General features: G+C 57.2%; 2 protein-coding genes across 5 annotated transcripts; both read right to left on the reverse strand.

The window, feature by feature from the left end:
* Nucleotides 1–7: 7 nt before the first annotated feature.
* On the reverse strand, nucleotides 8–10,967 carry FAM171A2 (family with sequence similarity 171 member A2). Its single transcript, XM_033846893.2, has 8 exons — nucleotides 9,711–10,967; nucleotides 6,168–6,395; nucleotides 5,846–5,938; nucleotides 3,345–3,503; nucleotides 3,084–3,263; nucleotides 2,867–2,983; nucleotides 2,622–2,748; nucleotides 8–2,022 (listed from the first exon to the last, which is right to left on the reverse strand). Exons 1-8 carry the CDS (start codon nucleotides 10,237–10,239, stop codon nucleotides 534–536), a joined length of 2,922 nt encoding a protein of 973 aa, XP_033702784.1. The 5' UTR covers nucleotides 10,240–10,967; the 3' UTR covers nucleotides 8–533.
* Nucleotides 10,968–12,897: 1,930 nt separating this feature from the next.
* Nucleotides 12,898–26,439, reverse strand: ITGA2B (integrin subunit alpha 2b). 4 transcript variants are annotated; one of them, XM_073798445.1, is made up of 30 exons: nucleotides 25,800–26,426; nucleotides 24,132–24,253; nucleotides 23,945–24,042; nucleotides 23,672–23,837; nucleotides 23,338–23,387; nucleotides 23,216–23,261; nucleotides 22,994–23,122; nucleotides 22,603–22,650; nucleotides 22,409–22,452; nucleotides 22,220–22,273; nucleotides 22,024–22,076; nucleotides 21,608–21,819; nucleotides 19,160–19,342; nucleotides 18,860–18,905; nucleotides 18,656–18,760; nucleotides 18,511–18,566; nucleotides 18,266–18,417; nucleotides 17,988–18,113; nucleotides 17,546–17,613; nucleotides 17,241–17,388; nucleotides 16,618–16,710; nucleotides 16,268–16,347; nucleotides 15,875–15,955; nucleotides 15,656–15,752; nucleotides 15,393–15,557; nucleotides 15,187–15,303; nucleotides 14,583–14,696; nucleotides 14,260–14,361; nucleotides 13,929–14,045; nucleotides 12,898–13,154 (listed from the first exon to the last, which is right to left on the reverse strand). In XM_073798445.1, exons 1-30 carry the CDS (start codon nucleotides 25,985–25,987, stop codon nucleotides 13,098–13,100), a joined length of 3,117 nt encoding a protein of 1,038 aa, XP_073654546.1. In that variant the 5' UTR covers nucleotides 25,988–26,426; the 3' UTR covers nucleotides 12,898–13,097. The 4 variants fall into 4 exon arrangements, with proteins under 4 accessions (XP_073654546.1, XP_033703486.1, XP_073654545.1 ...); XM_033847595.2 differs by having other exon boundaries at nucleotides 15,405–15,557; nucleotides 25,800–26,416; XM_073798444.1 differs by having other exon boundaries at nucleotides 13,134–13,260; nucleotides 25,800–26,439.
* Nucleotides 26,440–27,714: the final 1,275 nt, after the last annotated feature.

Genomic DNA, 27,714 nt, shown 5'->3' on the forward strand with positions numbered 1-27,714 from the left:
GTTTATCTCACCAGTTTTATATTTGCTGTTGCCCACAGCGATCCCATCACATTATCCCCTAGTCCCCAGAGCCGCCCCAGCCTCCAGCCCTGTGACATCGTAGCCCAGAGGTGGGCTAGTCGGCAAGCGGCACCCCCTCCCCTCCCAGGGGTCCACTAGAACGCCCCTCCCTTCCCAGCCCTCACACTAGCAGCTGAGGCCCAGGTGCCCCTCCTGCTTTCCCACGATAGAGCTTTCTATGTACAGCCACGTTTATACAGGCACTGCTTTCCCCCCACCCAGCCCTCCTCCCCAGCACCTCCCATCGGGGGTCTGGACCCCTCCCACCTCCCTCTCGGAGGCAGACACGGGTGCCTCCCGAGACATTACCCAGCACATACCACCGGACAGCTCCGCAGGCCCCCGGGCATCTTTCCAGGCCGGGGCTGGGGGCTAAGGGCGAGGGGCCCCGCGGCCCCCCGGAGCACGCACCCTGGGGGCGGGCCCAGGCGGAGGCGGCGGGGGCCGGCCCGGAGGCGGCGCCAGGCTGGGTGCTACTTGACGTTGAACACCATGAGCGGCCGCTCCTCCCGCCGCTGCCACGGGCTCTTCTTGTCGCCCGCCTCGTCGCTCACTTCCGCCCCCAGCTCGTCCTCCGGGCTGGTGAGCGAGTCGCGCCGCAACTCGCTGGCGCTGCTGCGGGAACTGTCCCCGCGGCTGCGGCCCCGCCCCCGGGGTACCGTGGCCGCCCGGCCCTCGGGCGCCGCCACCTCGTCCAGCAGCGGTGTCAGCGAGTTGTCCTCCGGGGAGCAGAGGCCCGTGCGGCTCTCGCTGCTGCTCGGCTCCGTGTCCTCGCTGAGCGCCAGGCGCGGGGGCGCGGGCGGCGGCGGCGGCGGCGGCGGCGGCGGCGGCGGCGGCGGGGCGGCAGCAGGAGTGCGCTCCCGCTCCTCCCGCAGGGGCCGCCGGCGCGGCGGCCGCGCCTCGTGCACGTCGACGCCCGAGTCCAGGCTGGCATCGGTGCTGCGGCCGCCGCCGCCCGCCTGCAGGTCGATGTAGGAGTGGCGCACTTGCGAGTTGGAGCGCCCGTCGAGGGACACGAACCAGGCGCGCGGGTGAGGCTTCACGCCCAGTTCGAGCAGCTTCTTCTCGGTCAGCGCCTGCAGCTCCCCGTTGAGCTGCGCCATGGTCGACTCGTTGAACAGCACCGGGATGGTGACCGAGCCGCTGACCGGTGCCGAGCGCCCACTCCCCCAGCCCTCGCTGCCGCCACCCCCGCCGCCCTCGCCCCCCGCGCCCGAGTGGCCCGGCATCAGCGGGCGCTGGGGGTCGGGCTGGGGAAAAGGGCGCGCCGGGCCGGGGGCCGCGCCCTCGGGCGGGGCCGGCTCGTCGCTCGTCCCCGTTGCGCCCGCCTCGCCGCCGAGGCGCACGTAGTGCGCGGGGATCACCAGGGTGGGCATGACGTTGCGGTAGACGCTGTCCTTAAGGTGGTCGATGGAGCCACAGAAGATGAGCTGCCCCGCCTGGCTGAGCGACGGCGGCCGCGCCAGCTGGTCCACCGACTGAGACAGCAGGAAGTCGGGGGTCTTGCTCTCGGCCGCCCCCTTGTGGCCCAGGTAGTGCTCGAAGGGCGGTGGCGGCGAGGGCGGCTCCTGCAGGAAGGCCGCGGTCCCCGGGGGGCCCCGCCGGTACTCCTCCAGGCCTGGCTCCAGCCCGCCGGGACCCTCGACGGAGCGGGCGCCCTTGAGCCCGGCGCCCTCGCCCCCGCGGGCACCCGCAGGCTCGGCGGCTGGGCGGCCGGCGGAGCGCGGCTTGGCACGGAAGAAGTCGTCCCGGGAGGCGGCCAAGTCATGGGAGCTGGAGAAGGCTGAGTGGAGGGGGCCTGGAGGCGGAGCCTCGGGATCCCCCGACGGGGCTGGCTCCAGGGGTCCCCCACAGATGAGATGCAGCTGGGACATAGAGGTGGCCTGGTCTCGTTTGTTACCGTCAGAGGGCCCGGAGAGCTGCAGCTTGCGGTGCTGTTGCCTCGGCTTCAGGCAGCGCCTCCTGGAGACAGGGGGCAGAGCGGGACCGTCAGGAAAGGGTGGAGGCCAGAGCAGCTCCCTAAACCCGCAGTTGGAAGATGGGGAATGGATATAGTTGGAGGTGGTGGGGACAGTGCCTGGGACTCAAGAGAGAGGTTGGGGAGCCCAGATGGGTCCTGGGAGAGGTGTGCGGAAAGAGCTTGAGAGTCTGTGGGGGGAGCAGCCAGCAGCTGTGCCCATTTGGGCCTCCCTCGGCATAAACTGCACTCCTTGAGACATAGCAGGTGCAGTGAGAGCCGGGGAGAGGCACCTAAGCCACCCAGGGGCATGTGTGGCCTGAGGACCCCTGAAAGTGAGGGCTGGGTGGTAGAAGCAGCTGCAGAGTGTCCCTGGAGGGGCCTGGCCTGCAGCTCCTGCTTCCTCTCCCCCGTCTTTTGGTCTTTGCATGTGCATATGCAGTGCTTTCCTGTCAGGCCTTGAGGATCGAAGTTGTGTTTTATGCATCTTTGGGGCCTCGAGCACCCAGCACAAGACCAGGCATGGAGCTGGCCTCAGTCAGTGCCTAGGATGAGAGGAGGCTGGGGGATTGGGAAGCAGTCGGAGGGGATGCGGGGCACTCACCGGCAGTAGTAGATGAGCAGACACAGCAGAATGAGCACCAGCAGGGCCAGGGCTGCCAGGATGGTGAGCAGGAAGATGGTGTGGTAGGTGCCGATGTCCTGGATGCCCGACGTGATGGTGACCAGCCCTGTGCGGGGCAAGAGCTTAGCATTCGCAGGTGTGGGTGTCCCTCCTGCCGTTCAGGAGTCCACTCTCCCAGCCTCCCTTTCTACTACCCACCACCCCTGCTGTCCCCCCACTCTCACCAGACGTGGGGGAGGCCATGGCAGCTGCCCAGTACCCCAGCTGAGGGGAGATGAAGGTCCAGTAGAGCTGCCGGCCTTCCTTCCGGATCACACCAGTGCCATTGCGTACCCACAGCCCTGGGAGAGGCAAGGGTTTCATCACACTCAGTGTCCCCCCAACTTAAGTCCTACTTTCTCTCCCCAAACTCTAGCATCTGCACCTCCTTGAGGCACTCACCACTCTTGGGGTCGAACCTCCAGGCTGGAATGCTGGTGCCCGCAGTGAGGGCACGAGGCTCCGAGGGCACAGGCAGGGACAGGTGAATGGGGCCTGAGAGTGGCACCTCTGTCCCATTACCTGCCAGCAGGTGCACGCTCACAGCAGCCACGGGCATCAGCTCCAGCCAGGAGCCATTGCCTGCAGGAAGGGGACACAAGTGATGAGGGCTAAAGCCTGGTGGGGAGAACATCCCTCTTCCATGGCTGGCACCCAGCATACCTGAGCTGGAGGCCTCTGTGCCCAGGAAGGCAGGGAAAGCCCACATTTCATGCTGGGTGCTGGCAGGTGTGAGCGAGGCCCAGAGCTGGCTGTAGGTAGAGCTGACAGGTAGGCGGGCAGCCCGGCGCTGGAACTGCACCCAGGGCTGGGAGCGGGCACCTGGATGGAAAGAGGGGCTGCAGTGGCCTGGCCAGGGACAAGGGTCCCCAGGGACCAGAGCAGAAAGCAATTATCTAAAGAGAAGGGGAGCCAATGGGTTAGGCCACTTGGGAAGGCCAGGAAGGGTGGTGACTTGGGGAGAGAACTGGGCAGGCTTAGAATGATAACCTAGAAGGGACATGGACCTGTAATCTTCTGGTCCTGGCTGTGTGACCCCCGAGCAAGTTACTTGCTCTCTCGGAAACACTCTTTCCATGTTAATTTATAAAATGACGAGGTTCAGGTCCTCAATTATTATTGCCTGCTGTGTGGCAGGCACTGTGTTAGTTTGTGAGGATACAAAGAGGAATAAGATGCAATTTACAATTCCCTGCCTTCAAGTTCACAGTCTAGTGCGTCACTGTTCATTACAGTACCTGTTAGAACTTCCTGCTATGGATGGAAATGTTCTGTGTCCTGCTGCCTGCAACAGTACCCACTAGACACACAGGACTGTTAAGCACTTGACATGTAGCTAGTGCGACTGGGGAACTGCATTTATTTTTAATTCTAAAACGCTTAATGAACTTTTAATTTATTCAAATGTAAATAGCCACATGTGGCTACTGCATTTGACAACTTAGGGTGTGTGTGTGTGTGTGTGTGTGTGTGTGTGTGTGTGTGTGTGTGTCTGTCTGTCTGTCTGGCTTGGAGCAGAGGGGATGTATAAACAGTATTCCAATATAATATGGTAATAGCTAACATTTATTAAGCTTTAAGATATGCTGGCACTGTTCTAAGCAGGTTACTTATATTAACCCCTGAAATTAGCACAACAGTCCCTGAGGTAGGTGCCTTTATTATCAGCCCCATTTTATAGATGCAGAAATGGAGGCGGGAGAAGTTCAGTAACTTGCCCAAGGTCACTGGAGCCTGACTGAAGCCCAGGCAGTCTGGTGCCAGGGCCCCTCCTCTCACCCACCGTTCCATCCTGCCTCGGTGGTAAAATAGCGTGGTGCAAGGGGAGCTTGGCCTGCCCAGCTCGGGAATGCCCTGCGGAGCCCTGCAGTGTAAGAGTCAGCTGGGAAAGAAAGTGGAAAGGGACTTCCAGGAGGACTGACAGGAGAGAGGCCCAGGGGCACGAGGCGGCTTGCTGGTCGGGGCACTGCAGGTGACTGCGCCAGGCCCTGGAGGGCGCTGCCAGCTTTGTGAAAGAGTCTAGGCTTTCTGCCAAAAGCAGTGGGAGCCGTGGGAGGGTTTAAGCTCGGGTTCGTTTGGCATTTTAGAAACCTCCAAAGACATCTTAGAAGCCTCTGGTTCAGGATCAGAGAGAGGAAGAGGAGCAAACCAGAAAAGTAATTGGGGACAAGGGCTCAAGATAAGAATATAAATTGGGGAGGGGAGGCTCTCCCTCCAGAACCCACAGTGGCTCCCTAGTACTAGCCAGATGGAATTTACCCTCTGCCTGGCTTCATCAACCAGTCTACACCACGTCCCCATCCTGCATAGCCAGACCAGACCCCTGCACCCTCACGGTCCCCTTCTGCCCCTGCATCTTGATTCCTCTCCAGCAAAGGTGCCTTTGCTCCCCCTTCAACTCCCGAGCCCCCGCGTCCCACAGCTCCCTTGGCCAAATCCCCTCACCCTGCTATTCTCCCACGTGAGGGTCCTCTCAGTATTGAAAGCAGCTGCCCTCCGCTCCCCTGCCCTGCCTGATCTGTAATTATCTCAGCGTTTGCAATGCTCTGTCTGTCTTCCTAGTCGTCGGGGAACTCCACCAGGTGGGGGGCCACTCTGCTCTTCCTTACCATTATTCCCCAGCACCGGAGACAATGCCTGGCACAGCACAGGTGCTGCAGGAAGTATTGGTTGGGTGAGACCGAAAGCCTGGTGGGTGGACAAGGGCCACTGTGGGATTGCTCCAGTCCTTGCACTTGATAGGTGTTCTATGCCTGTGGAATGACCCTGGCTCCTGACATAGCCAGGCACCCAGTAGGTGCACAAGAAATACGTGTGGATCCACTGAAGATAAGGTGGCAGGAAATGGGAATTCTAATGGTAGGAGTAGAGGGAGAATAGAAACCACGAGAAGCCCCAGTAACAATCAACATTTATTGACCACCTTCTATGAAGTTTTTCACATGCTTGATGATATTTAATCCTCACCTAAATTTGATGATGTAGATACTATCAATTGTTCACATCTTACAGACGAACAAACTAAGGCTCAGAGAGGTTAAGTGATTTGCCCAAGGGCACCCAGCTAACATGTGGCAGGCGAAGTTCTCTATACCCAGTCAGGGAGAGGAAAGAGGAGCTGGTGTGGGCGGAGGGGTGGGGGAGTGGAGAGCGGGGAGTCTTACCAGGAGAGCCCAAGAGGATGTGAACCAGGTCCTCATAGAGGATGAGGGTGGCCGGCCGCTCGGGCAGCAGGTAGAGGCTGACTGACGCGTACACTGCAGGAGGGATGGTCTGTCAGCTCCAGAGAAAGCCCCCCCCCTCCCCTAGGCTGGCACTCCCACCATCTGAATCCCAGTGGCTTCATCCTCCCTCAGCCCCCTGTGCATACCCCAGCCCAGGCAGCAGCTGCTGGAAAGCCTGCCCTCTCCGCCCCCAAGGACTATTTTGGGAAGGGGCTGATGGGGTCAGCTGCTCCCCACCCCCTCCAGCTGCCCCTGCACTCACGGGGCAGCTTGTCAACACGCCAGGGCACAGAGTTGGTGAGGAAGCCAGGGCGGGCAGCAGTGACCAGCACCCAGGTGCCCAAGCGGTAGCTGAGGGGCACTGTGGCCACGCCCTCTGAATCCGTGGTGCTGGCGGCCAGCAGCATCCGGTTCCCAAATACATCCACTGAGGCCCGGGCCAAGGGCACAAGCTCCCCGCTCACGTACACCTGCACCTTGATCAGAATCTCTGTGGGCAAGATGGGGTGAGGGGAGTGAGGAGGAAGGAGGAGGCATGAGAGAACTGGGGGGAGCCTCGAGCTCAGAGGAGGGGGCTGTGGGTTGGGCGTGGCTTTGGGGCCCAGGCTAGACAAGGTATTGTAAGAGCCAGCATTTATAGAGCCCTCATTTAAACCTCACATCAGCCTGGGAGGTAGGTGGTACTATTAGCATATTTCATCAAGCCTGACACATGCACATTCTGACATTTTAACACTTCTGGATTCAGGCGACACCTATGACCGATATGTCATAATCATAATCGGCAGCATTTTTTTCCCTCTTTTACTGGCATATGAAATAAATAATGGTGTAACTTACAGTCAGTGATGTATTAGACTCGATGTCTTAGCCCATATGGAAACTGAGGCCCAAAGAGTTTAGATACTTGTACTACAGTAAAGTGGGAGATCTGGGATCCAAACCAGGGAGTCTGTCTCTAGACCCAAATTCTTAACCACTGGACCCTATGGGGCTGGTGTCAGGGAGAGGAGAGGGAAGGAGGGCTGAGAAAGGATGAATAACCGGAGAACCAGGGATCTGCGAGTGGAGAGGAGAGCGGTCAAGTTTCAGCCATTTGGAAGGGAGGAAGGGGGGTTGGGTCAGAGTTTGGGTTCTCAAGAAAAAACTGAGAAGGGGACACCAGCAGGTTGGCCATTCCCATCATTCATCCTCTGCCCAGAATCCTTTGCACACACCTGTTTCCCTTCAGATTTAGGGACTCACACAACCCCTAAGGCCAAACAAGTACCTCCTGACCCCTCCCCCTCACATGGACTGCCAGCCCCCTCCCAGCTGGTCAGCTACAGTCAGTCACCATGGCAACGCCCTCATTCCTCCCAGGAGATGGGCAGGGAGCTGGGGCCCTGGCAAGGGGAAGGAGATCTGGGGGGGCTGACCCAGGCCCAAGGGTAACCAGTGTGGAGGAGGCTGGGAAGGGAAGTCCAAGTCTTTCTTTCCAGCCACCCCTACCCCTGGCCTCAAGATGGTCTGGCCAGGTTGGCCTGCAGGTGTCCCGAGCTCAGATGGGATGACAGGGTAGGGACCAGCCTTGAGCTGTTCTCGTGGATTCTGCAGGCAGCCTCTCTGATCCACGGCACCATCTACCTCTTCCCACTCAGCACAGCCCCTCCTCAAGAACGTGACTCACCCCTACCTTGCTGCCAATAATGGGAGTGGGTGTCATGCCTGGAAAGGTACAGAGGCCTCAGTGCGGGGCCCAGGAGGGAGGTGGGGAGTGGGCTGGGTGCTAGACACAAACCTAGGAGAGGCCAGGTACAGGAGGAAGACCCCGGAGCCGAGGGCAGCAGGGCATGTGGAGGTCACGGGGCCTCACGGGTGGAGCCTGACATTCAACAGCGACAGGTGTCTTGTCTCAGGCTTTCAACCAACCCCAGGGCCAGCACCACGCCTGCCCTTGGCATCCCATCCAGCTGTTCGCCTGAGCCCACCTCCCTGCCGCTTCCCAGGCCAGAGCCCAACTCGGCGGGTGGCTGCACACACTCGAACCTTTCCTGCTTTCTGGTTCTCCGGGGAACCGGTAGCCTCCCCGCACCACCACCCCCTCTCCCGGCCACCCAGCAGGAATTTTGAGAAGCTAGAGGGGCCTGCCGACTCCCCACTCCTACCCCAGGCTAGGAGCAGCTGTATAGAGCAGCTGGGAAGACGGGACCCAGGAGTCTGGAATATGGTCATTTGAAGGAATGCCTTGGGTTCAAGGGCCAGAGCATTAGCAAAGGGGAGGGGGCTTAGGGAATAACACAGGGGTGGGCAGGTAAGGCCTGAGGAGGCATCAGTGCCAAGCTGGGGAGGGGGTGGGCAGGTGCCCTTCCCCCTTTCCCTCAACTTGGGCCCCCAGCTAGTGGCCTGGGAGAACCCCCTCTCCTGGCTCTATTCCAGCCAATTCCCTGGGCCACCTCCCCTGAGGTGCAGGTCTTGAGGGAGAGGTTTCCTGAAAAAACAGGGCCCCTTCCTACCCATCAAAGCCTCCTCTCCTGCAGGGAGCAGGGAAGACTGAAGCCGAGGAGATCCTTCCCCATTCCTCAAAGCCTGACATTCCATACAGGATCCGCCTGTCCAGGCTTCAGCCCTGCCTCATTCCAGGAGGAAATCCGACCCCCTCCCTTCATCCGGACCCCACTTCCCTCATCCAACCCCCCCCCCCCGCTTTTCCTGTCAGCTCCTTGGTGGAAAGGCGAAGAGTGGAGAGCAGGGATGGGGCTAAGAGGCAGGAGTGGGGAGAACAGTGGCTGGGGTGCGTGGCCAGGGGCTGGGAGGCGGGCGCGGGCTGGAGTGGGTGGAGGCCCCTGAGAACCCAGGCGTCGGCAGGGAGTCACGGTCCGGCTCTCCCACCTCTCCCGCTACAGGAGCCTGCCCTGCTCCCACCTCACACACCCACCTGGGCCCGTGAGGCGCTGGGAGGGTCTCCTCCACTGCGATGCAGAGGTGAGATGAGGAGGGGGTGACCTGGGGGGGGGGCTGCGGACAGGAGTGGCTGGAGGCCTGCTGGACGGGGACCCAGGCACCTGCCCTCCCAGCCGGCACTGTCCACGGCCAGTTAGCCAGCTCAGCATGGCTCCGCCACCACAGCCCTGCCATGCGCCTTGAGCTGGGAATCACAACGTACCTCTTTTTCCAGACAGCCCCCCAACTGCAGCCCCTCCTCCATCATGAGCCCATCAGCGTTTCTTTGGTGCACCCCAAATTCTGAACCTGGGAGGCCGTCTGGGGGCTGTCAGACTCCGGGACGAGGAACCCCATTCGAGCAGCCGATCCGCCCACCGCCTCACCCACTCCCCCTCTCCCCTCCCCCCTTCAAACCCAGCTCTAGGCGCCCAGCCCCCGTCCGGGCCCAGGGTGGCAGCCGCTGCCTGGGCTCCCACCCAGCCGGGTCGGGAGCGAGGAACCCGCTGGGGGCTGCAGAGCGGGCGGCCGCCCCAGCCCGCCCCTGGGCGGGTGTCTTCGATAGACAATGGCTCAGGCAGCAGCGCCTCGCGGACCAGGAGGGAGAAAAACAAGGCGGGAGGGGGCGACGGCGCGGAGCCTGGGGACCCCCGCCCTCCCCATTGTGTCTCCCCGAGACCCCCGCCCGGCGGTCTCCCTCTCCCTCCCTCCTCTCCCCCGTAAGCGAGGACCCCAGGTCGCCTAGCTCCCCCCACCCAAATCCAGGGAATAGAACACCCCCCAATTCACGAGCGCCGCGAAGAGGGGGCTGGCGGGCGGGGGCCCGATCGCGGGGGTGGGGGGCTCAGGCCCGCGATCACTGCCCCTCCCGGCCGACACTCACCCTGCGGGCTGGGGGACTCCGGCGGCGACTTGCCGGGAGCTCGGGAGGCGCCGCCGAGCAGCAGCCCCAGCAGCGGCAGCAGCCGCGCGAGGACGCTGGGGCCACTCTGCGGCGGCATCGCGGGGCTCGGCCCGGCCCTAATGGCCCATGGCTCCCGCCCGGCCCCACTCGGCCGGCCCCGCTCAGCCCCAGCTCTGCGCCGCGCCGCGCGGCTCGGGCTCCCGCTCGCGTTCCAGCTCTTGCTGCGGCGGCCGCTCAGTGCGATTGTCTCCGCCAGGAGCCTCCGCCAGGAGCCGCCGCCAGCGCCCCCTGCAGGCGACGCCCCACCACGCGGGACTCCGGGCACCGCCCCCTCGCTGTCCACAGCCCATCCCGAAGCCCCCGCCGCGTGCCCAGAACCCCAGCTGCTAGGGAGTGTAGCGAATAGGGTCCAATCACAGGGGTTCTCAGAGTTCCTGAGCCCCGGAAATCTGTTGCAGAATTTTGAGAGGGAGAATGACTGTTGTTTACAACACAAAGGGTTGGTCATAAGTGTCTCCTTAAACTGTAAGAACTACCCAGTTCTCTCCGCACAAACACCTGCTCAATGTTGGGGAGGTAGGGCGCAGCCCCCTTGGGAATCACCCAGTCTGGGTTCTCGTCTAGCTTCTGCCTCTTCTTGAGCCGTAAGCTAGTTACTTAATCTTCTGCTCCACAGCCTTCCTTTAAAATGAGAGTTGTAATAATCTCTACCTCGTGGGGTTATTGTACCAATTAAAAGAGATAATGACGTAAAGGGTCTAGCATGTGTTTGACTGGAGCAGGGGCACAATAAATGGTGCTACTGGTGGCCCAGCGTGAGGTGGGGGCTCACCACCGCCCAGGTAGTAGCAGATCCATCACTGGGCAAACATAATGCTTAGAACCCCACGTTTGAATCCCACACTGGAAGCTTGCCCGGGCCCCAGCCAAGCGCTCTTTCTTCCCAGTTTCTGGTTGTCCTCATCATTCAACTTCTGGGTGGTCAAACCCTCATCTAATCTGGTTATCCCTCTCCTGGTTCTCTCTGGCTTGTCACCTCTTTCTCACAATATGGTGCCCTGTATAGGACTGGATGCTTAGGGCAAGGAACTCCGTCCCCCAGAGGTCAGGCTTTTCTCCTGGTTAGGTCCTGGTTGGGTCTCCTGACATAAGGACACATTGTTGTGAGCTTGTGAACAAAACCACCTTTCTTTCTTTCATTCTCTTTCTCTTGTTCTTTCTTTCTTTCTTTCTTTCTTTTTCTTTCTTTCTTTCTTTCCTTTCCTTCCTCACTACCCTTTCCCTCCTTCTTTCCTTCCTTCCTTCCTTCCTCTCATTCTCTCTCCCTCCTTTTCTCTTTCTTTTATTCTTTCTCATAAATTTCCATCTATTCAGATTTCCCAGTCTTATGTAACCAATTTTTTCACAACCTCAACGCAGGATTTAGCACTCATTCCTGGTGAATTTCATCTTGTTGGTTTCAACCCAACTTTACAATCTGTCAAGGCTGCCTTGAATCTGCTTCATCACCCATTGTATTGGAGCCGCCTCTCAGCCCGGAGCCATCTGCAGGGTGAAGCGCAGCTTCGCTGCCTCCATTCAAGGGACTCATGACAATCACAGGCAGCGGAAGGACGGAGCTTTGGGACACCCCCATAGAGATCACCTTCAGCTTTATCAAAATTGTTCAGTTTTAAATCTGAGTCTCTATCATTCAGCTCACATTTCTGTCTTGTTTATAAGGACAAATGCCAAATGCTTTGCTGGATCAAGATAAATTGTCTGGGGCCATCCAATTACAATGGTGGAGGGGAGAGGGAGTTTGGCTGGTGTTCAAGGATCACAGCTTACTCTTTTCCTAAATGGTCACAGTCACACAACTAGAAACCTGTTCTGGAACTTGCCATGCATGGATGCCAAATTGTTCTCTTCTTTTCAGAATTTACCTTTTACCCCTTTGGGTAAAATCAAGTACCAGCAGCTCTTGTGAGGTAAGTCTGTATATCAGTGGCTTCCCCCAACACTTAGCATCAAGTCCAAAGTCTTCCCCATGGCCACAGCCACAAGGTGCTGCCTCCCTGCCCCCACCCCTGACCTCGTCTGGACCCCTCTCCTGCCTCCAGCTCAGGGGCCTCCTTTCTTTTACTTGAATACATCAAGCCTGCTCCCACTTCAGGCCTCTTCATTGGCTGCTCTTTCTGTCTAGAACACTTTATTCTCTCCAGCTGCCTGCTTCATTCATTCATCTCTCTGCTCACCTCATTAGAGAGACCTTCCCTGACTACTCTCCCTAAAATGTCAGCCCTCTCCCAACACCCACTGAATTCGATCACTATCTCCTTATCTTTATTTCAACTCCCAGCATTGACTGCCACTGACCATACATTAATTTGTTTATTCTTTACTCCTGGTTGAATGTAAATTCCATGAGCTCAGGGACCTTGTTTTGTCCACTGCTCCACCCCAGCACTGGAACAGTACCAGGTCCATGGTGCTCAATAAATATTGAACTCATGAACCAACAACCTCTCAGGTCTCCAAGAGGACCCCCCACCTCTATCCGCTGACTCCAGTCTCTGCGGTGGGACAGCTGTCTTCCACTCCCAGCCCTCCTGTGAGCTCCCCACCTGTGCCCTTGTTCCTAACTGAAGACCCTTCCCCTTGGCGGGGAAGAAAGAACAGCAAACAGCAGGTGGCCGGAGAGCAATGCCTGCTCTCCATCCCTGCCGTGACTCTGCCTTCCTCAGACTGAGGGCTACTCAGTCTCCTTCTGCCCCTCCTCACTCTGAGCACAGCTTTAGGCACCTTCTTTTATGAGTGGGGACAGTGTGTTATTTCTCCAAATCTCAGATCATCTTGAGGTTTGATTCCCTCAAAATCATGGAAAAAATATTGTTTATAGCCACCCACCAGGGACGCAGCCTGCCTTCTCGATGCTCCCAACCCCCATCCCACCCAGTCACCCTGACACCCCACCCCCCTCCAGTCTCACTTGGAGGCTTTGCCACCCTTTCTCCCTTGTTCCACCCCCACTCTCTACTCCCTGACGCTCCCCAAAGACAGTAATTCGCACCCTTTGCCCTGGCAGAGACCCTCTCTGCTCACACTTCTGCCAGCCCTAGATTCCCCATCCCAACGTCACCTCAGGCCCCCTCTCCTCCTCTGACCCCAAGAGGAGGCATCATGCTGGGGGTTGGGACTCAACCTCTTTATTAGGCAGCAGGAAAGGGCTGACCTGGCTCTGATGGGTGGGGAAGGACATCAGGAGCCCGCCATGAAACAGCTCCAACCCATGGGTGACCAGAGCTGGGGGTACTTGCTGGAGAAGAAGGGACAGAGCAGGCATCACCCCCAGCCTTCCTGCTAGGACAGAGATGCATGGGCTCATCACTCCTCTTCGTCATCTTCTTGTAAGGGTGGCCGATTCCGCTTGAAGAAGCCAACCTGGGGGTGCACAGGGGCCGGGGACAGGGTGTAAAGGTGATCTTTAGGCCCCAGAGCAGCAGTGGAGGATGTATGCTGGAAACCAGCCCGTCACGAGGTCCTCGTCCTGGACCAGCACAGAACACAAACCCCACTATACGATCAAATGGAGGCCTTTCCCCATTTAGAGATAATGCAGGTAACAAAATTTTTTTAATGTTTTGTTTCTTCTTGCCTGAATTTTTCTTAAGTACTGATGATTATGTCTCTATATGACTCAAGTGTGTGATGGTATATATTTGATTATTATAAGTCTAATGTGTGGTTTTCCCTAAAAGCACTATGGCTTTCCAGGGTTTGGACACGTGAGTTTGAGAACGGCTCACATGTTGTCCGGGCACAGAGGAGGGAGTGACCCAGCAGGGCCTCACAAGGAGCAGGAAGCGGGGTCTGGATCAGACCTGGGTCTCCCACCTCAGTCGGGGGCGGGGGAGAGGACAGAGCAGGGAGGAGGTGAACCCTGTCCTTCTCGGTGGCCAATGGATTCCTGAAGGCAGGGCTCATTCCCTGGGACTCCTGCCCTCAGAGGGAATGGGTCTAAAGGCCTTAGAGTTTCTTCAGGTGCCACCTCTCCCAGGGATCTGTGACCTGGAAGAGGTCCTCTAGAGAGTGACATTCTAATAGTGGAGACGGAGATCAGATGGACCCTGGGTCACCTACTTGGGCCACCATCTCCCTCTGCCTCCCTGCGGGGTTCCCCCCCACCCCGAAACCCACCCTCCCTTCCCGCCTCACCTTCCACATGGCCAGGACCAGGAACGTGAGCAACAGCAGGCCACCCAGCACGCCTAGCAGCACCCACCAGATCGGAATGTCTCTCTCCTCCAAGACCCGAAGCAGCTGTGTCTGCACCTGAGGGGAGACCCGCGGGTCTCCTCAGTCACCGGGATGCAGACCTTCCCAAAGACTCAGACTTGCAGGGCTGGTGACCCCCAGCTAAGCCACCTACTTGTCCCAGCCCGCACACCCAGGGAGGCCCCGCCCCCATCCTGCTGGGCAGGGACACAGGGGAAGGCCAATGGGAGACCCGCGGGAGCCCTTTCTGCCACCATCCTTCCACACTCACCAGAGCTTCCCCGCTGGGCAGGCTGAGGGCGGGCACGGCGTAGGGAAGGGAGGAGACGTTGAACCAAGCGTGCGACTGCAGCACAAACTGATCCAGGGGCCTCTGGATGGGGTGGCGGTGAAAGCCATTTACACGAGGCCTATTGGTTGCGGGAGTACCGGCCCCAGACTCCCCTCTGGGGAGATCTGCCCCCAGCCTAACCCCGTCCCCTCCAAAGTAAACTCTGCCCTCACTCTCTCCCGCCCCCGAAGCCCCGCCCTCCCCCAACACACTCAGTGCCCGCCTCCAGAGGGCCCCGCCCGCCCGCCCGCATCCCGGCCCACCTTTCGGAGGCTGGGCAGCGACAGGAAGGCCAGCACCGTGACCATGACCCGCTGCCCGCGCGCCATCTCCTGCAGCTCACACTGCACCACAGTACAGGGCGCCGAATCGCAGCTCTGAGGGGATGTGTCATTGGTCCCCAGCCCCTCCTGACCCATCACTCTCTCACCGTAGGACCCAAGACAGAGGGGGCTGGGGGGTTAGGGAGCTCATGCCGGGCCTCCTCCTCGGGAAGGGACTCAAATTCAAGCTTGGGACGTTATCTCTGAATGAGATTGCTCCCACAGTCCCGGAGATGCAGGGAGAGGGAGGAAAGAAGTGGGTCAATCACACAGCGTTCAATACCCAGCCTTTCTGTAAACCTGCTTTGGCATTTATTCATTTTCTTCAATGTACTGGAAACCTTAAAATATGCAAGTGCCCCCCACCCTGCCCCAGACACAAGCCCAGCACAAGCCTTCCTATTCACTTGGAGGACTCTGTGGGACCACGGTGGCCCACACGAGGCCTACATCACACCCCCCGCCCCTCTCCGTCCCTGCCTCCCATCCCCTCTGCCCCTGGGCGCCAGGGAGGCCGCAGCTGGAGACCACAGAACCTGCTCACCACAAAAACTGGACCTTGAAGCCTCGAGGGCTGCTCCTGCTCCGGCAGGAGCGCCTGTCTGCGGTCCCGCTTGTGATAGGCCTGGGAAGGGCTGGAGGTGGGCAGCCCCCAGTCCAGCTGAGGAGGCAAAGAGGCCATCAGGTCCGACACTCTGCCCATCTCCCAGCCCTCCTAGAGGGGCCCTGTTTGTTGGGCTGAGGACTCACCCAGGCTCTCACCTTGAGGGGGTTGGGAGATGGTTGTGGGGAGCACTGAAGGCCTCCCCGGGGCTGTATATCCAGGATGTAGAGAAGGTCGGAGGGCTGGGACTGGCCGGGGAGGCGGAGGTTGAGGCGGAGGCCGTTTACAGCACCAGGGCCATTGTTGTGGAGCTGGCGGGTGGTGGCGGCAGGATGTTAGGAGGCTCGGCACCTAGCCCAGCCCCTGGGGCCCGCCCACTCCAGCCTGGGGCGCGGAGGCTCCTCCCTACCTCGTAGGTGTGCTCCACTTTGGGGCCCCAGCTGTCCGAGCTGTTCTCTCTCTTGCTTTCTTCTGCTGCCACCACCAGGGAGGCTGGAAAGGAGTTCCTGCAGGGGCCCGACACTCCCAGAGTGAGCTTGATCCCCTGACTTGGCGGGGGGCTTTGCCCAGGACCCCGGAACCTTAGGGCTGTGCCTACCAACTCCCTTTTCCATCCCTGGCCTCTCACCCTCTCAGCTCCACATGGGCCTCTGCCCGAACTGGCACATCCAGCATCACCATCTCACTGTTTGGATTCTGGCTGTTCTTGCTGTAAGGGAGGGGGATGAGGAGAGACAGATCAGGGACACCAGGCCAGTGAACACGAGGACTCTCTGGGGCTGGGCCAGAATTTCAGAGGTCTCAGGAAGAGCTAACTCCACAAACAGCATGCCACACTAAAGTTAGACCTAGACAAGAACTTCCCCTAGGGCTCCAAAACTCAGAAACAAGTCTCTGAGGAAGAAAGGGAAGAGGGAAGTCTAAAGAGCAGGCATCCCAGAAGACCCTTATGTATGGAGGGTGTCTGAGGGTCTCTGTGTGGAGATCAGATAGGGAAATGGAGTGCTTCCCAGTCTAGTACCTCCTGATCTGCAGCCGGAAGGACACGTGCTCCCCAGCCTCTTCCAGGTTCCCCACACTCACTAACATCGTGATTCCTATCTGAGACATGGGGAGAGCCAAAGTCACTGCCCAAATGCCCACTCTGAATGTGGCCTGTGGACCTCATCCTCCAAGGTCACCATTATTACCTCCATTGTGTTCAGAAGCCCACTCAGAAAGGGTGTCACTCACCCAAGAACACACAGCTAGGGAGTGGGAGGACCAGGATTCTAGCCTGGAGCCATCTGACTCCAAACCCAGCCCCTAAAACCCAGCTGTCTATGAACCCCTGGTGGAGGAGACCCAGCACCCAGGACTGGGCGGCCTCACCTGGGCGTTCCTCTTCATGGGGTTGCCCAGCTCACACAGCACCACCTTGGTCTCATTCTCCCTCTTCTGGTTACAGATGATCCTCTCAAAGCCCTTCAGAGAGGCAGTCCCGAGAAAGAAGATGGTTACAGAGCATCCCATATATAGTTAACCTCCCTTGGAAAGTCAGGGAGAGGAGGATGCCAGGGTGGGAGTTCAAGGACTGTCACATTCCACTTTATGTATTACTGCAGCACCTTACTCTTTTTAATGATTTTTTTTTTTTTTGGAAATAAAACCCACAAAGCATTACATGGAGTATAACCCCATTATTATAAACTATGTCAATAAAATAAATAAATAAAATATTGATGCTGAGAAAAAAGACTGGAAGGAAATTCACCAAACGTTAACAGAGGTTCCTGTTAACATTTATTTCCTGAGCCATTTTTGGTTTGGGTTTTATAATTGAGTTCTTGAATTTTTTGCTATTAGCAAATGTTCTCTTCCGAATTAAAAAGAAAAAAAAAATCACAGCTTTTAAAGGAAGGCATAAGAGAAGTGGGAGCTCTCAGGTGGGAGATGAGAATCAAGGCTCCTGCACCTTCCAGGTCCCCGACTGTGCCCCGGGGTGGGGGCCTCACCTCGATGTTGCTGAGGGCCCGCATGTAGTGTGCACCTGGAGGCAGGTGCACGGCCAGCTCGGCCTCGTAGGCACCCTCACCCTCGTTGGCCGCTTCCATCTGCAGCTCCAGCACGTTATCGGCTCCAACGAGGAGCGGGGAGCCTGTCCTGTGGGGAGAAAGGAGTAAAGCCGAGGAGGCTGGGTCCAAGCCCAGGGTCTGGGAGGAGGAGAGGGGCTGAGGACAGAGTATCAGGAGCCAGGTGGGGAGGGGGTGTCATAGGGGTAGACAGGGCCAGGGTTGGGTAGGGCGGGCGGTCTCCTCACACGCTGGCAGTGAGCTGGAGCTGTGGCACACACAGGTCGTCTTCCCCACAGTCCAGAATGATGCGGGTCTAGAGGGGGCACATCAGGTGTGTGGGTAAGTTTGGGGGCACATCAGGGCTTAGGGAATTAGAAGGTCTGAGAAGGAAAAGGAGGTTGGAGATGACGTCAGAGCTTGGGGGTTTGCATCAGGGTTTGGGATGATGTCAGGGCTTTGATAATGACATCAGGGTTTACGGGTTTATATCAGAGTTTAGAGGTGACATCGACATTTGGGGTTTACATGAGGGTATAGGGGATATTGAGATTTGGGGGTTTTCAGCAGGGTTGAGAGTAACATCAGAGATTAGAGGTGTTCACAATATGATTTGGACACTAACCCTAACCCTGACTTTCTGGGTGGAGGGGTCCTCCACCTCCCTTGCCTGCACCTGCCCACCCCTACCTGTTCCTGGATGTGGGTGTCTCCGTGCAACATGAGAGCAGGGGCTAGTCCATCCTTCTCAGGCTGCAGGGACACATTGAGGCTGAGCACGATGGGGCTCAGCTTGTCCCGGAAGTCGGCCTCATCCTAGTGAGGGGGCAAGAGTCAGGCCATCTTGCTACCATGTACCCTCATACGTGTGTCCCCCTGACCACCCCGTGCAGCACCCAGCCCAATGCCCCAGGGCTGGATGAACAGGCTCTGCACACCCAGCCTTGCCCATTCCCAGCCGGGCATACTCGGAGGAAGGCCTTGGTGGTGTAGCAGGTGGGGCCGTGCCTTCCGCTCAGATCCAGGCCCAGGACGGTGCTCGCCTGTTGAGAGGCCAGCAGTAGCACCCGCCGGCCCTGGCGGGGCTTCTGCCGGTCCAGCTGCAGCTCAGCATTTAGGTCTGCCCGGGCAAGCAGGGAGAGTCAGGGTCTCCCCGGCCAGCCTCCAGGGAAGCCCAGGTCCACCTCCCTCCTGTCCCCATGGTGCCACTCACGCAGCTTCTTGGGAACGTTGTGTCCAGTGGCTCCCACACACATCTGGATGTTAAAGCTGCAAAGATGTGAATGGGGCTCAGGGGCTATAGGGTCCCCACACTGAGGTCCCAGATCCTGCCTGGCCCACGCCCTCTGTCTCCTCACCAGCTCACTGGTGTCTCGGTCAGGGGCAGGACACAATTCTTCACAGCAGGATTCAGCGAATCTTGCACCAGAAGCTGGACAGTGGCCATCACCACTGGCTGAGCCCTGGTGGGATGCAGGAAGCTTGCCTTGTGGCCCCGCCTGGCCTAGTCTCCTCTGATGGTGTGGGTCCTCCCTCTCCCCACCCCTGGAGTCAGTGCTCACCTGTACACAACCACCTTGTTGGCCCCGTAAGCTCCCACCAGCAGGTCTATGGACATTGTGGGAAGGAAGGGAGGTGTCAGAATTGTTAATTAGAGGGGGTATGGCGTCCTCACCTCATCTTCCCAGCACTTCCCCACACTACCACCCCCATAGAAGGTTTGTTCTGGCCCCCCAGCCCCACAGACAGGTCAGAGCTCTCAGTCGGGCACCAGGTCAGGTTCAAGCCCCTGGCTGTGTCTCAGCATCTCCAGCTAATGCCCAAGAGCCCTTCCTGTCTAGCTGGAGGCAGTCCAGGGGCACCTGGGTATCCATTGTCATCGATGTCTGTGGCACCTCGAAGGGAGAAGCCAAAGCCAGAGCCTGTGGGGAAGGGGCTGTCCAGGACCTGGGAAGGGTGTGAGTTAAGTCCCTCACTCTGACCCAGGAACACCGACACTTGGCCTCGACCGCTGGGACCCCCATAGGGGGCGGCCACAGCAACATCTGGAAGGAGCAACAGAAAGGGGGTGGCTGTTTGTTATCCAGTCTCTCCAGATGTAAAACTTTCCTGAGCTCCTTCTCTAGGCAGACTCCAGGGGACCAGGAGAGGAATGCAGAGGTCTGGGTCAAGGAGAGAGCTGCCCCGCCCTCCAGGAGTTTACAATTGGGTAGGAGGGAGACCCATCAAGTCCGATTATTGTAAAAACAATAACAGCCCTCACTATCTATTGAGGAAAATATAATGACGTGATTTCACTGAATCCTGAAAATTAGGCATTATTATTCCCATTTTAGATGAGAAAATAGAGTCCCAGAAGATTAAGTAACCAAGACCTATTAAATATTTGCCCCTTCTTCACCTGGGGGTCTTCACCCCATTCCACTCCCACCATGCAAATCCACAGTCATACCATGGGCTCATCATCACTAATAACTTTTAAGATCACTCTTGAAAGTTTAATAATCATCATAATCTTATTAATCTGTAAGAATTCTTCGCATGTGACAGCAACTAAAATCTTTGATATATATGTTGTAATTGTCTTTCCTTTGTCTTCTGACTTTATGCTATGTTTCCTGTGCAGTTGTTTTCTTTTAAAAATCTTTATTGATTTTTCTGATCGAGGTACACAGAATTCATCCAAATAGACCATCAGACCAGTCTCGTCCTCAGGCCCTGGGCCTCCACTGTCTCCTGACCTTTGGCTTCCTCATCTCTTCATTTATTTTCTGATCATTCAGTCACCCTCACTGTATCCTCAGCCATCCTGCCCCATTGCCAGTCCTGGGCAAGCCTGGCCAGACCCCACCATATGGAGCACCATGAATTCCTGACCTCCAGCCTTCACTAGGGACCTTGGTGCTGCCCAGCAGTCCCTTGGCGTTTTCTGCTCAGCACCTGTTTCAAACCTTCTCCACTCAGTCAAGCTCCTAGCCCCCCACTTCATTCACAAAGAGAAGCAGCCCAACTGTTGTGTTATAACTCCACACCCACTTTTTCCTCCTCTCCCCATATGACCCTGGAATAGGTGTCCCTCCTACACCTGCCACTGGGCTGAGCATCCCACCCCTGCCTCCCTCATGCATTGCAGGGACCCTCCTCCAGCTCACTGCATGCCCCCATTTCCCCATAAGATCATTTTCCTCCACATTCAACTTACTCCATATTCTTTGAAATTAAAATAACCTTCCCTCAACCCTCATCTCCTTTCAGTAATCACCTTTCTCTTTTTCCGTTCACAAACTGGTTGAAAGAGTGGTCTACCCTGGCTGCCATCAGTTCTTCCCCTCCATTCATACCTTGTCTCCTGGCATTCTGGCTTTGGTCCCTACCCAGCCCTGAATCGGTTCTTGTCACTGTCACCAATGACCTCCTTCTTGTTAAAGCCCATGAATACTTACTTCTCCAGCCCCATCTAATTGTACCTCTCAGCAGCATCTGGAGCCACTGACCCAACTTCCTCCGGCTTAAAGCACTCTTCCTTTGAGTTCTGGGCTATCAGATCTCCTGGTTTCCCTCCTACCTCTCTGAACATTCCTCTGTCTCCTTTCCAGACTCACTTTCTCTGGGAGTCCCCTAGATGCTCTTGCTCCCTAGGGTTCTGTCCTGGGCCTCTTCACACTTCACAAGCTCCCAGGACCTCATTGACTCTCCCCAATCCCCTATCTCCCGCTCAGACCTCTCTGCTGGAAGTGGGGGAAGCCACACCCAGATGTTCTCTGGATACGTCTGCCTAATGCTCCCAAGCCCTTCGAGATCAAACAAGTACAGAGAATTCCCTGGCAGTCCAGTGGTTAGGACCCGATGCTCTCACTGCCAGAGGCCCGGGTTCAATCCCTGGTCAGGGAACTAAGATCCCGCAAGCCACACGGCACAGCCAAAAAAAAAAAAAAAAAATCAAACAAGTCCAGAGCTGAATTGCTGATCTCACCCCAGACTTGTTGCATGGCTTGAGTTCCAGGCAGTGAAGAGAACCATCACCCACCCAACTTCTCTCTCTCTTAGCCCCACATCCATTCACCCATCAAGTCCTAATAATCTAAGTAGTAAATATCTTGAAATCACCTTCATCTCTAACTCCGCTGCCAAAGCCCACATCTGGGCGGTCACCACCTTTTGCCTGGACTAATGCAAACAAACCCCACTGAGTCTCCTTTAACTCTCTCCTGCTCAAAGCCCTTCCTGGCTCCTGCTGCCCTCGGGTCAAATCCATGATCACTGTGGCTGTAAACCCCTGTGTAGCAAGTGGGGCTCCTCTCATCCCTTACCGTTGTAGCCATCCCGGTTGAGGTCGCCCAGAGGCGCGATGGCTGAGCCAAATCGCCCATAGAGCTGCGTGCCGGTCAGCAGGAGGCTGGGGGCGCCCAGCGCGTGAGGGCCTCGAGTCTGCAGGAACAAGTACACGCGCCCCACCTCGGCCAGCTTGCGGTCAGCACGGCTCTCCATGTACAGTGGCGCGCCCACCAAGAGGTCATGCCTCCTGCAGGCCCGACGGGTGGTTATGTGGGGAGGGGGGCTAGGGGGATGCTGCGGGCCAGAGCCCAATCTCGCCCACCCTCGCCTTCCCGCTGCCCTCGGTGGTCACGTGGGAGTGAGGGCTAGGAAAGGAGGAGACCGAGGGCAGTCAACGCCTCTGGTAATTTGGGACCCAACTGGGTAGGGGTGGGGGCGCCCAGCTTCTCACCCGTCCCTGTTGACGTCAGTGACGGCCACTGAGTGCCCGAAATACGAAGCCATCTGCAGGAAGCCCGGCCGCACCTTACTTTCTGTCCCCGGACTCGGTACCCTCTCTTGGACTTTGCCCCCACCATGTCCCGCGGAATATTCTAGGGTCTCAATCCCCCAGCCTTGGCCACCCCACAAGGGGACCCGACCCCCACCTGCTCTCCATGCAGCCGGTGCAGCGTCTGGTGGTATGAGCTCAAAATTTCCACCTGCGCGGACAACGCACAGGAGCGCGTCATTGTCGCCCCCGCCGCAGAAGGGCAGGAGGTTTAGGTTGGGGGTATCAGGCTGAAGAGTAAAGTCAGTGCCTTCGGGACACTGAGCGGTGGGCAGAGGGTACTCACCGCTCCCAGGGTCCAGCTCCAGGTAGGGGCACCGACGACAAACTCTGGGGAGAGCCGAGCCCAGCCAGTGAGGTCCTTGGAATCTCTACCCGCCTCCCGCCCGCCATTCCTCATCCCAGGGAGATTTCGGCGCGGGTCTTAGAGGTGCTCCTTCCCCGGCTTCCCCAACCCCCGCCCCTAAGCGAATTTCTTGCCTGTAGTGTTTGGATTCCCGTCGAAGTCGCCTACAGCCACCGAGTACCCTGAAGACACAGCGCGAATTAGCCTTTCCGGGAGGGTGAAGCAAGGAGGGGGCCGGGAGGGAGGAGACTGTCTAAATCCTGCATTGTGTAGACGGGAAAATCGAGGCCACCGAGACCTGCCCTAGGCCGTGAAGCGAATCCAGGGCGGGAGGTCGAGGTGGGGTGTATGGGAGCTGGGCGGTCTGCAGAGGGTGGGGAAGGGGAGCTGCGGGAGCAGAGGATGGGGAGGCCTTAGCGCTGGAGCTGGCCAGCCAGGGTTGGCAAGGGGGAGTTCCCACAGGGGCAGGACGTGACCGGCGGTGACAGAGTGCTGGGAAGCCTCGAAGGGAGGTGCCAGGGTTACCCCGGTAGCCGTCGAAGTACTCTGGGTGGCTGTAGTCGAAGGTGAGCTGCTGGGTGGGCACGTGCCACAAGAGGGTGCCCGGGCGGTAACTCGAGATGATATCGGCAATTGGAGCCCGCGCCAGGAGACCTAGGGAGCGAGGGACAGCTGATGTGGGGCCCCAGACGCCTGGGGTCTATCCAGGCCGAGAGAAGGGAGGGAGGTGTACGGATGGGCACGTACCTAGGAAATAGTAGCCGCCAGGGGCCCCAAGCACCAGCTCCCCAGCCTGAAAAGGAAGCCCTGGAGGTGAGAGGGGTTCCTGTTTGGGAGCCTCCCCCACGCCGTTTATGATCCTTACTCGCCTGAGTGACCACGGAGCTGAAGCCGGCTTCACAGTAGCGCTTGTCTCCGCCTAGAGGAGGCAAGAAGGAAGGGTCTGTGAAGAAGCAGGCCCTGGGGCCTGGGCGGGGCCGGGAGGTGGAGTCATATGGGGGCGTGGCCCCGGGGTAATACGGTGGCGTGGCCTTTAAACGGCTCCCGGGCCGGGGGCGTGCGGGGTGGAGCCAGGAGCTGGGTCACTGGGCGATGCCAGGCTGGAAGCAGGGTTTGGGGGAGCTGGTGGGAGGGAAGGATCAGATTAAGGGTGGGGCTAAACCACCGCGAGTGGGCGGAGCCAAAACGGAGAGCAGAGCTCACTGAAGTAATTTTTCTGGTAAACCCGGCTCATGATGTTGGCCCGGCAGGGCGAGTACTCTGCGCGGCCGCTGTTCTGCAGCTGAGCCACGAAGCATCCACCTACGGGCGTCTTCTCAGCCTCCTCGGCCTTTTCCAGGACGTTCCAGTGCTGCCAGGGAGCGCAGGCCTGAAGCAGGGCCACAGGAGAGTGGAGAAGGGGCGGGACTCGGGTTCCCCCCCTCCACGTGTCCCCGCCATCTGTCTGCTCCCTGAGCCCAGTCCCGTAGCGCCCACCACAACGATGTCGCTCCAACTAACGACCGACGCCCCTAGTCCTTGACGGGCCTTGAAGGTTTGGAAAGTTTGGGTGCCTGCGCTTCGCGTCTCATCATCTGGAGGGCACAAGAAGGGGTGGGGTGCTGAAGCCCAGCTGTCCGCTCTCCCTGTAGCCCCTCCCTTTCCCTCCTTGTGCGAGACTCACTGAGGTCGAAGGGCAGCGAGGTACACTGGTCGCCCTCGGCCTTCCAGGGGCACAGGAAAACGCCGCCTGTCTCCTCCTGGCTGCGGCCCAGGGTCCGTGGGGCGCCCACCACGATGGACACGCTGCATAAGAAAGCTAGGTGAGCGCTGCGCGGATTCCGGCGTACCGCATTCCCCAGTGCCCGCGCTGGGAGCACTACCCGGGAGGGCAGTGTGCCTTGGCGGGGCGGGGTCCCTGGGTCATCTTTTCCTCAATGAAACCTCACAGACCATAGAGGCCAGTCTTTTCATTTTATGGTCAGTGAAACTGACTTCCAGCGAGGGAAATCATATGCCCACAGCAACCCGCGGAATTAAGGGTAAAGCTGAGACCATAACCATCTGGTTCGATTTGAACACCAGGGGTTTGATATCCTTGCCTTTAGAGACCTCCTAAACTCTTTACACATCTACATTCCCCAACACCTGCCGCCAAAAGTCATGGGTTTATATGCACCCTAATATGTCTGTCTGAACTGTTATCAGATCCCTTCCTGAGGGTGAGTTTTAACGGCGAAGAATTAAGCTAGTGGTCACCTCTAAAGTGGGTGGTGGGGTGCTGACACCTCTGAGGACTCTAGTAGGTCTAGGTTCAAATCACAGCTGTACCGTACATAAAAGGTGGACAATACCAACCAATAAATGCTGTCAGAAGTAAATGAAATAAACGTAAGAGGAGCATTCAGCACAGTGCCACCCAAATAATACGTAACAAGTGCTCGAAAAAATGCTATAATTTTTTTTTTTTTAGTCTGCAGAATGTTTAAGTAATGCCCATGAGACCAGTATCTGTGGAAAGGAGGGGAAAGAAGCACGAGTGGGCAGAGGAGGGAGCGGAGCTGAGATTCAGGCCCAGTAACAGCCATGGGCTAATGCCCTGGGAACTCTGGAGCTAGAAGGACCCTTCTGAACTGTCTGGAGTTGAGGTGAGAGAGCCGGACCTTTACCTTTCCCCTCTCTCCACACTCCTCATCGATCAGTCATTGTTCCTAGGCCACATTTGGAAGTGGGGGAGCTTTGGGGGAGGTGGCTCTCTTCAGCAGAGGAAATTTCCCAAGGGGCTGATACTTGAAGGCCATCTGCCATTGCCGCTCCCTGAAGCTGGACATTAGTGTCCACTTCAATAAGTAACTAGCTCAGGGTAGTTCCTATCAAGAGGAAGAGCCAGGACTCTAATCTTAGCTGTCTGATTTTGCAGCCTGATCCATCCCAACCATGAATGCCCTATTGCTTCTTTTCAAATATCTATAATTTTTATGGGGATGAGGGGGTTGGAATAGAAAAGCAAGGTGGGGGGGGGTGTGGATAGACAATTTCATAGTTCTGCAAGTCAATTTAAGACATGTGCTCCTCTCTGTATTTCAAAAGGATGAGGGTGGAGTGGGTCATAAAACTGACCCTTGGGGAAAAAATAAAGCATCAACTTTTGTCTTCCCTTTGTCCTTGCTCTGCCCAGCTCCCCAGTGCTGCCTCTCGTTGACACCTTCACCTGAGCTAGTCCCTCCGCAGTATTCCTAACAAGAACTCAGCCCGAATAGACCCTAGAAATTGCTTTGCTCAACCTCTATCACAAATGGGGAACTCAAGACCCAGAGATGCAGTGATGGTGGGGGAGTCCCCCAAGGCTCACCTCCCACGGCTGTCCTTGTAGAAGTCCAATGAAAACCCAAAGTAGCTGCCATTGGGGCCTGTGTAGAAGGTGAGTCGCACCGGGTCCAGGTTCAAGGCCCAGGTTGGAGGTGCAGCACCGGGTCCCAAGAGCAGCTGCACCCACTCCAGAAGCCAGAGGGCATGAAGTGGACACAAAGCTCTGGCCATCTTCCTTCTCCCACAACCTCCTAGGCAGGAATGGGTTAGCTCCTTCCTCTTCCTTTCAGTTCCACCACAGGAAGTCTTTTCTTATCAAACTGAAACCCACTTGCTGAGTAGTAGACAGAGTAAAGGGCTCTAGGTCCTGGACCCATACGGTTTCTAGGATTGCCAGGAAGGGGGTGAGGCCACTCTGGGGGGTGGATGCTTATGGCTGAAAGTCAACTCCTCCCTTTTTTTGAGAGTATTTTATCATCAAGTCCTGTGGGTTCTGCCTTTCAACTATGTCTCTTGAATCTTCACCCCATTTCCACTACCACCATGCTAGTCTAAGCCACCATTGCTTCCTGCTTGGGATAGTGCAATCATGAACCAGCTGGTCTGTACACCTCCACTCTAGCCCCCAGTTCTATAGTTCCTCCTCCCCCCACACAGCTGCCTGCACTGCCGAGGCACATTGTGACTTGGTCAGAGGTGGGGGAAGGAGTGAGGAAGCTCCTGCCCCCTGATAAGACCTGAGGCTGCTGTATCCTTTTGGATAAGGCACTTATCCACTTCCTCCTTCTAGGGCCTTCGGCAGCTTCACTCAGCCATATTGGTACAACAGCTTCCTCACTCATCGTCCATCAGGGGCCAAGTCTTAATGTGGCCACAGCAATGCAGCCAGTGCTGGGGGAGGGGTGGCAAATGGCTCTTGGCTGAAGGGGAAAGGAGATGGGGATAAAGTGGAGTCATTCCAGGGTGTTCTGGCTCACAAGCTCTGAGATTTGCACCAGTTGTTCAATTGAAGGCAGGCCTCACTCTTTCTTGGGTGACAAGAGCTTTTGTCCAATCATTAAGACTTGATTCTAGTGGGGTCATTGCCTAGGGGCTGCCTCCCCCAACTCCTCAGGCTGGTACTCTGCGGTTAACACACATGGGCACAGCACCGATCACACCGTTCAGTCATGGTCTGTTCACTGGATTTTGTCCATGAATCCCTTGAGAGTGAGGTTCCTTTCTGCAGCCCCTAGCCAAGAGCCCAACATATTGTAGGCGTTGCTGACAGACAGACTGAATAGAAGCAGGCACTGAGGATGGAAGAAGCAAACGCAGGCTCACAGAGTGGAAAGAAAAGAAATAATTTTGAGCAGAAAGATCATTTTCTATGGATGCTCAGAGGAGGAGGAGTGCCAAGTCTTATTGGCATCTCATGTCTGCCCCAAAAAGCATGTTGTCAGGAAGGAAATTCAAGAGATCTGCTAGGGGTAAAGAACACAGTCACATTTCCTTTTGCTCTATATTTTCTGATCAAACTTAACCATCATCTTACCCTGCCCAACTACCCAGGCCATTCTGGAACCCCTTCAGCACCTCCCTTGCCCTCATAATTCACCACCTTAGCACACAGCACAAAATCTTATCCCTTTCTAGGTTAGAAGCTCCTTGAACTTTAGTCTGGGCCTTCTTCACTGCTGAATTCCCAGTGCCAAGCTCATGGCAGGCACATAATACTCAACTCAGTCATATACTTACCTTCCACCCTCCTACTGTCCTCATCTGAGTGGTATTGTATTACTGGTGTATACTGTATAGCCCAAAATTAACTCACATTTCACTAACATTTTTAATAAATTCTCATTCTGTTCAAGGCATTGAGTGGGAAGAGATACAAAGATAACTGTCAAGGATCCTTAAAAAACTTAGTCCAGAGGGAGTTAAGACATGAACACATATAACTGCAGTGGAGGGATAGT

This window comes from Tursiops truncatus, chromosome 20, assembly GCF_011762595.2.
Source record: "Tursiops truncatus isolate mTurTru1 chromosome 20, mTurTru1.mat.Y, whole genome shotgun sequence".
Classification (NCBI taxonomy): Eukaryota; Metazoa; Chordata; class Mammalia; order Artiodactyla; family Delphinidae; genus Tursiops; species Tursiops truncatus.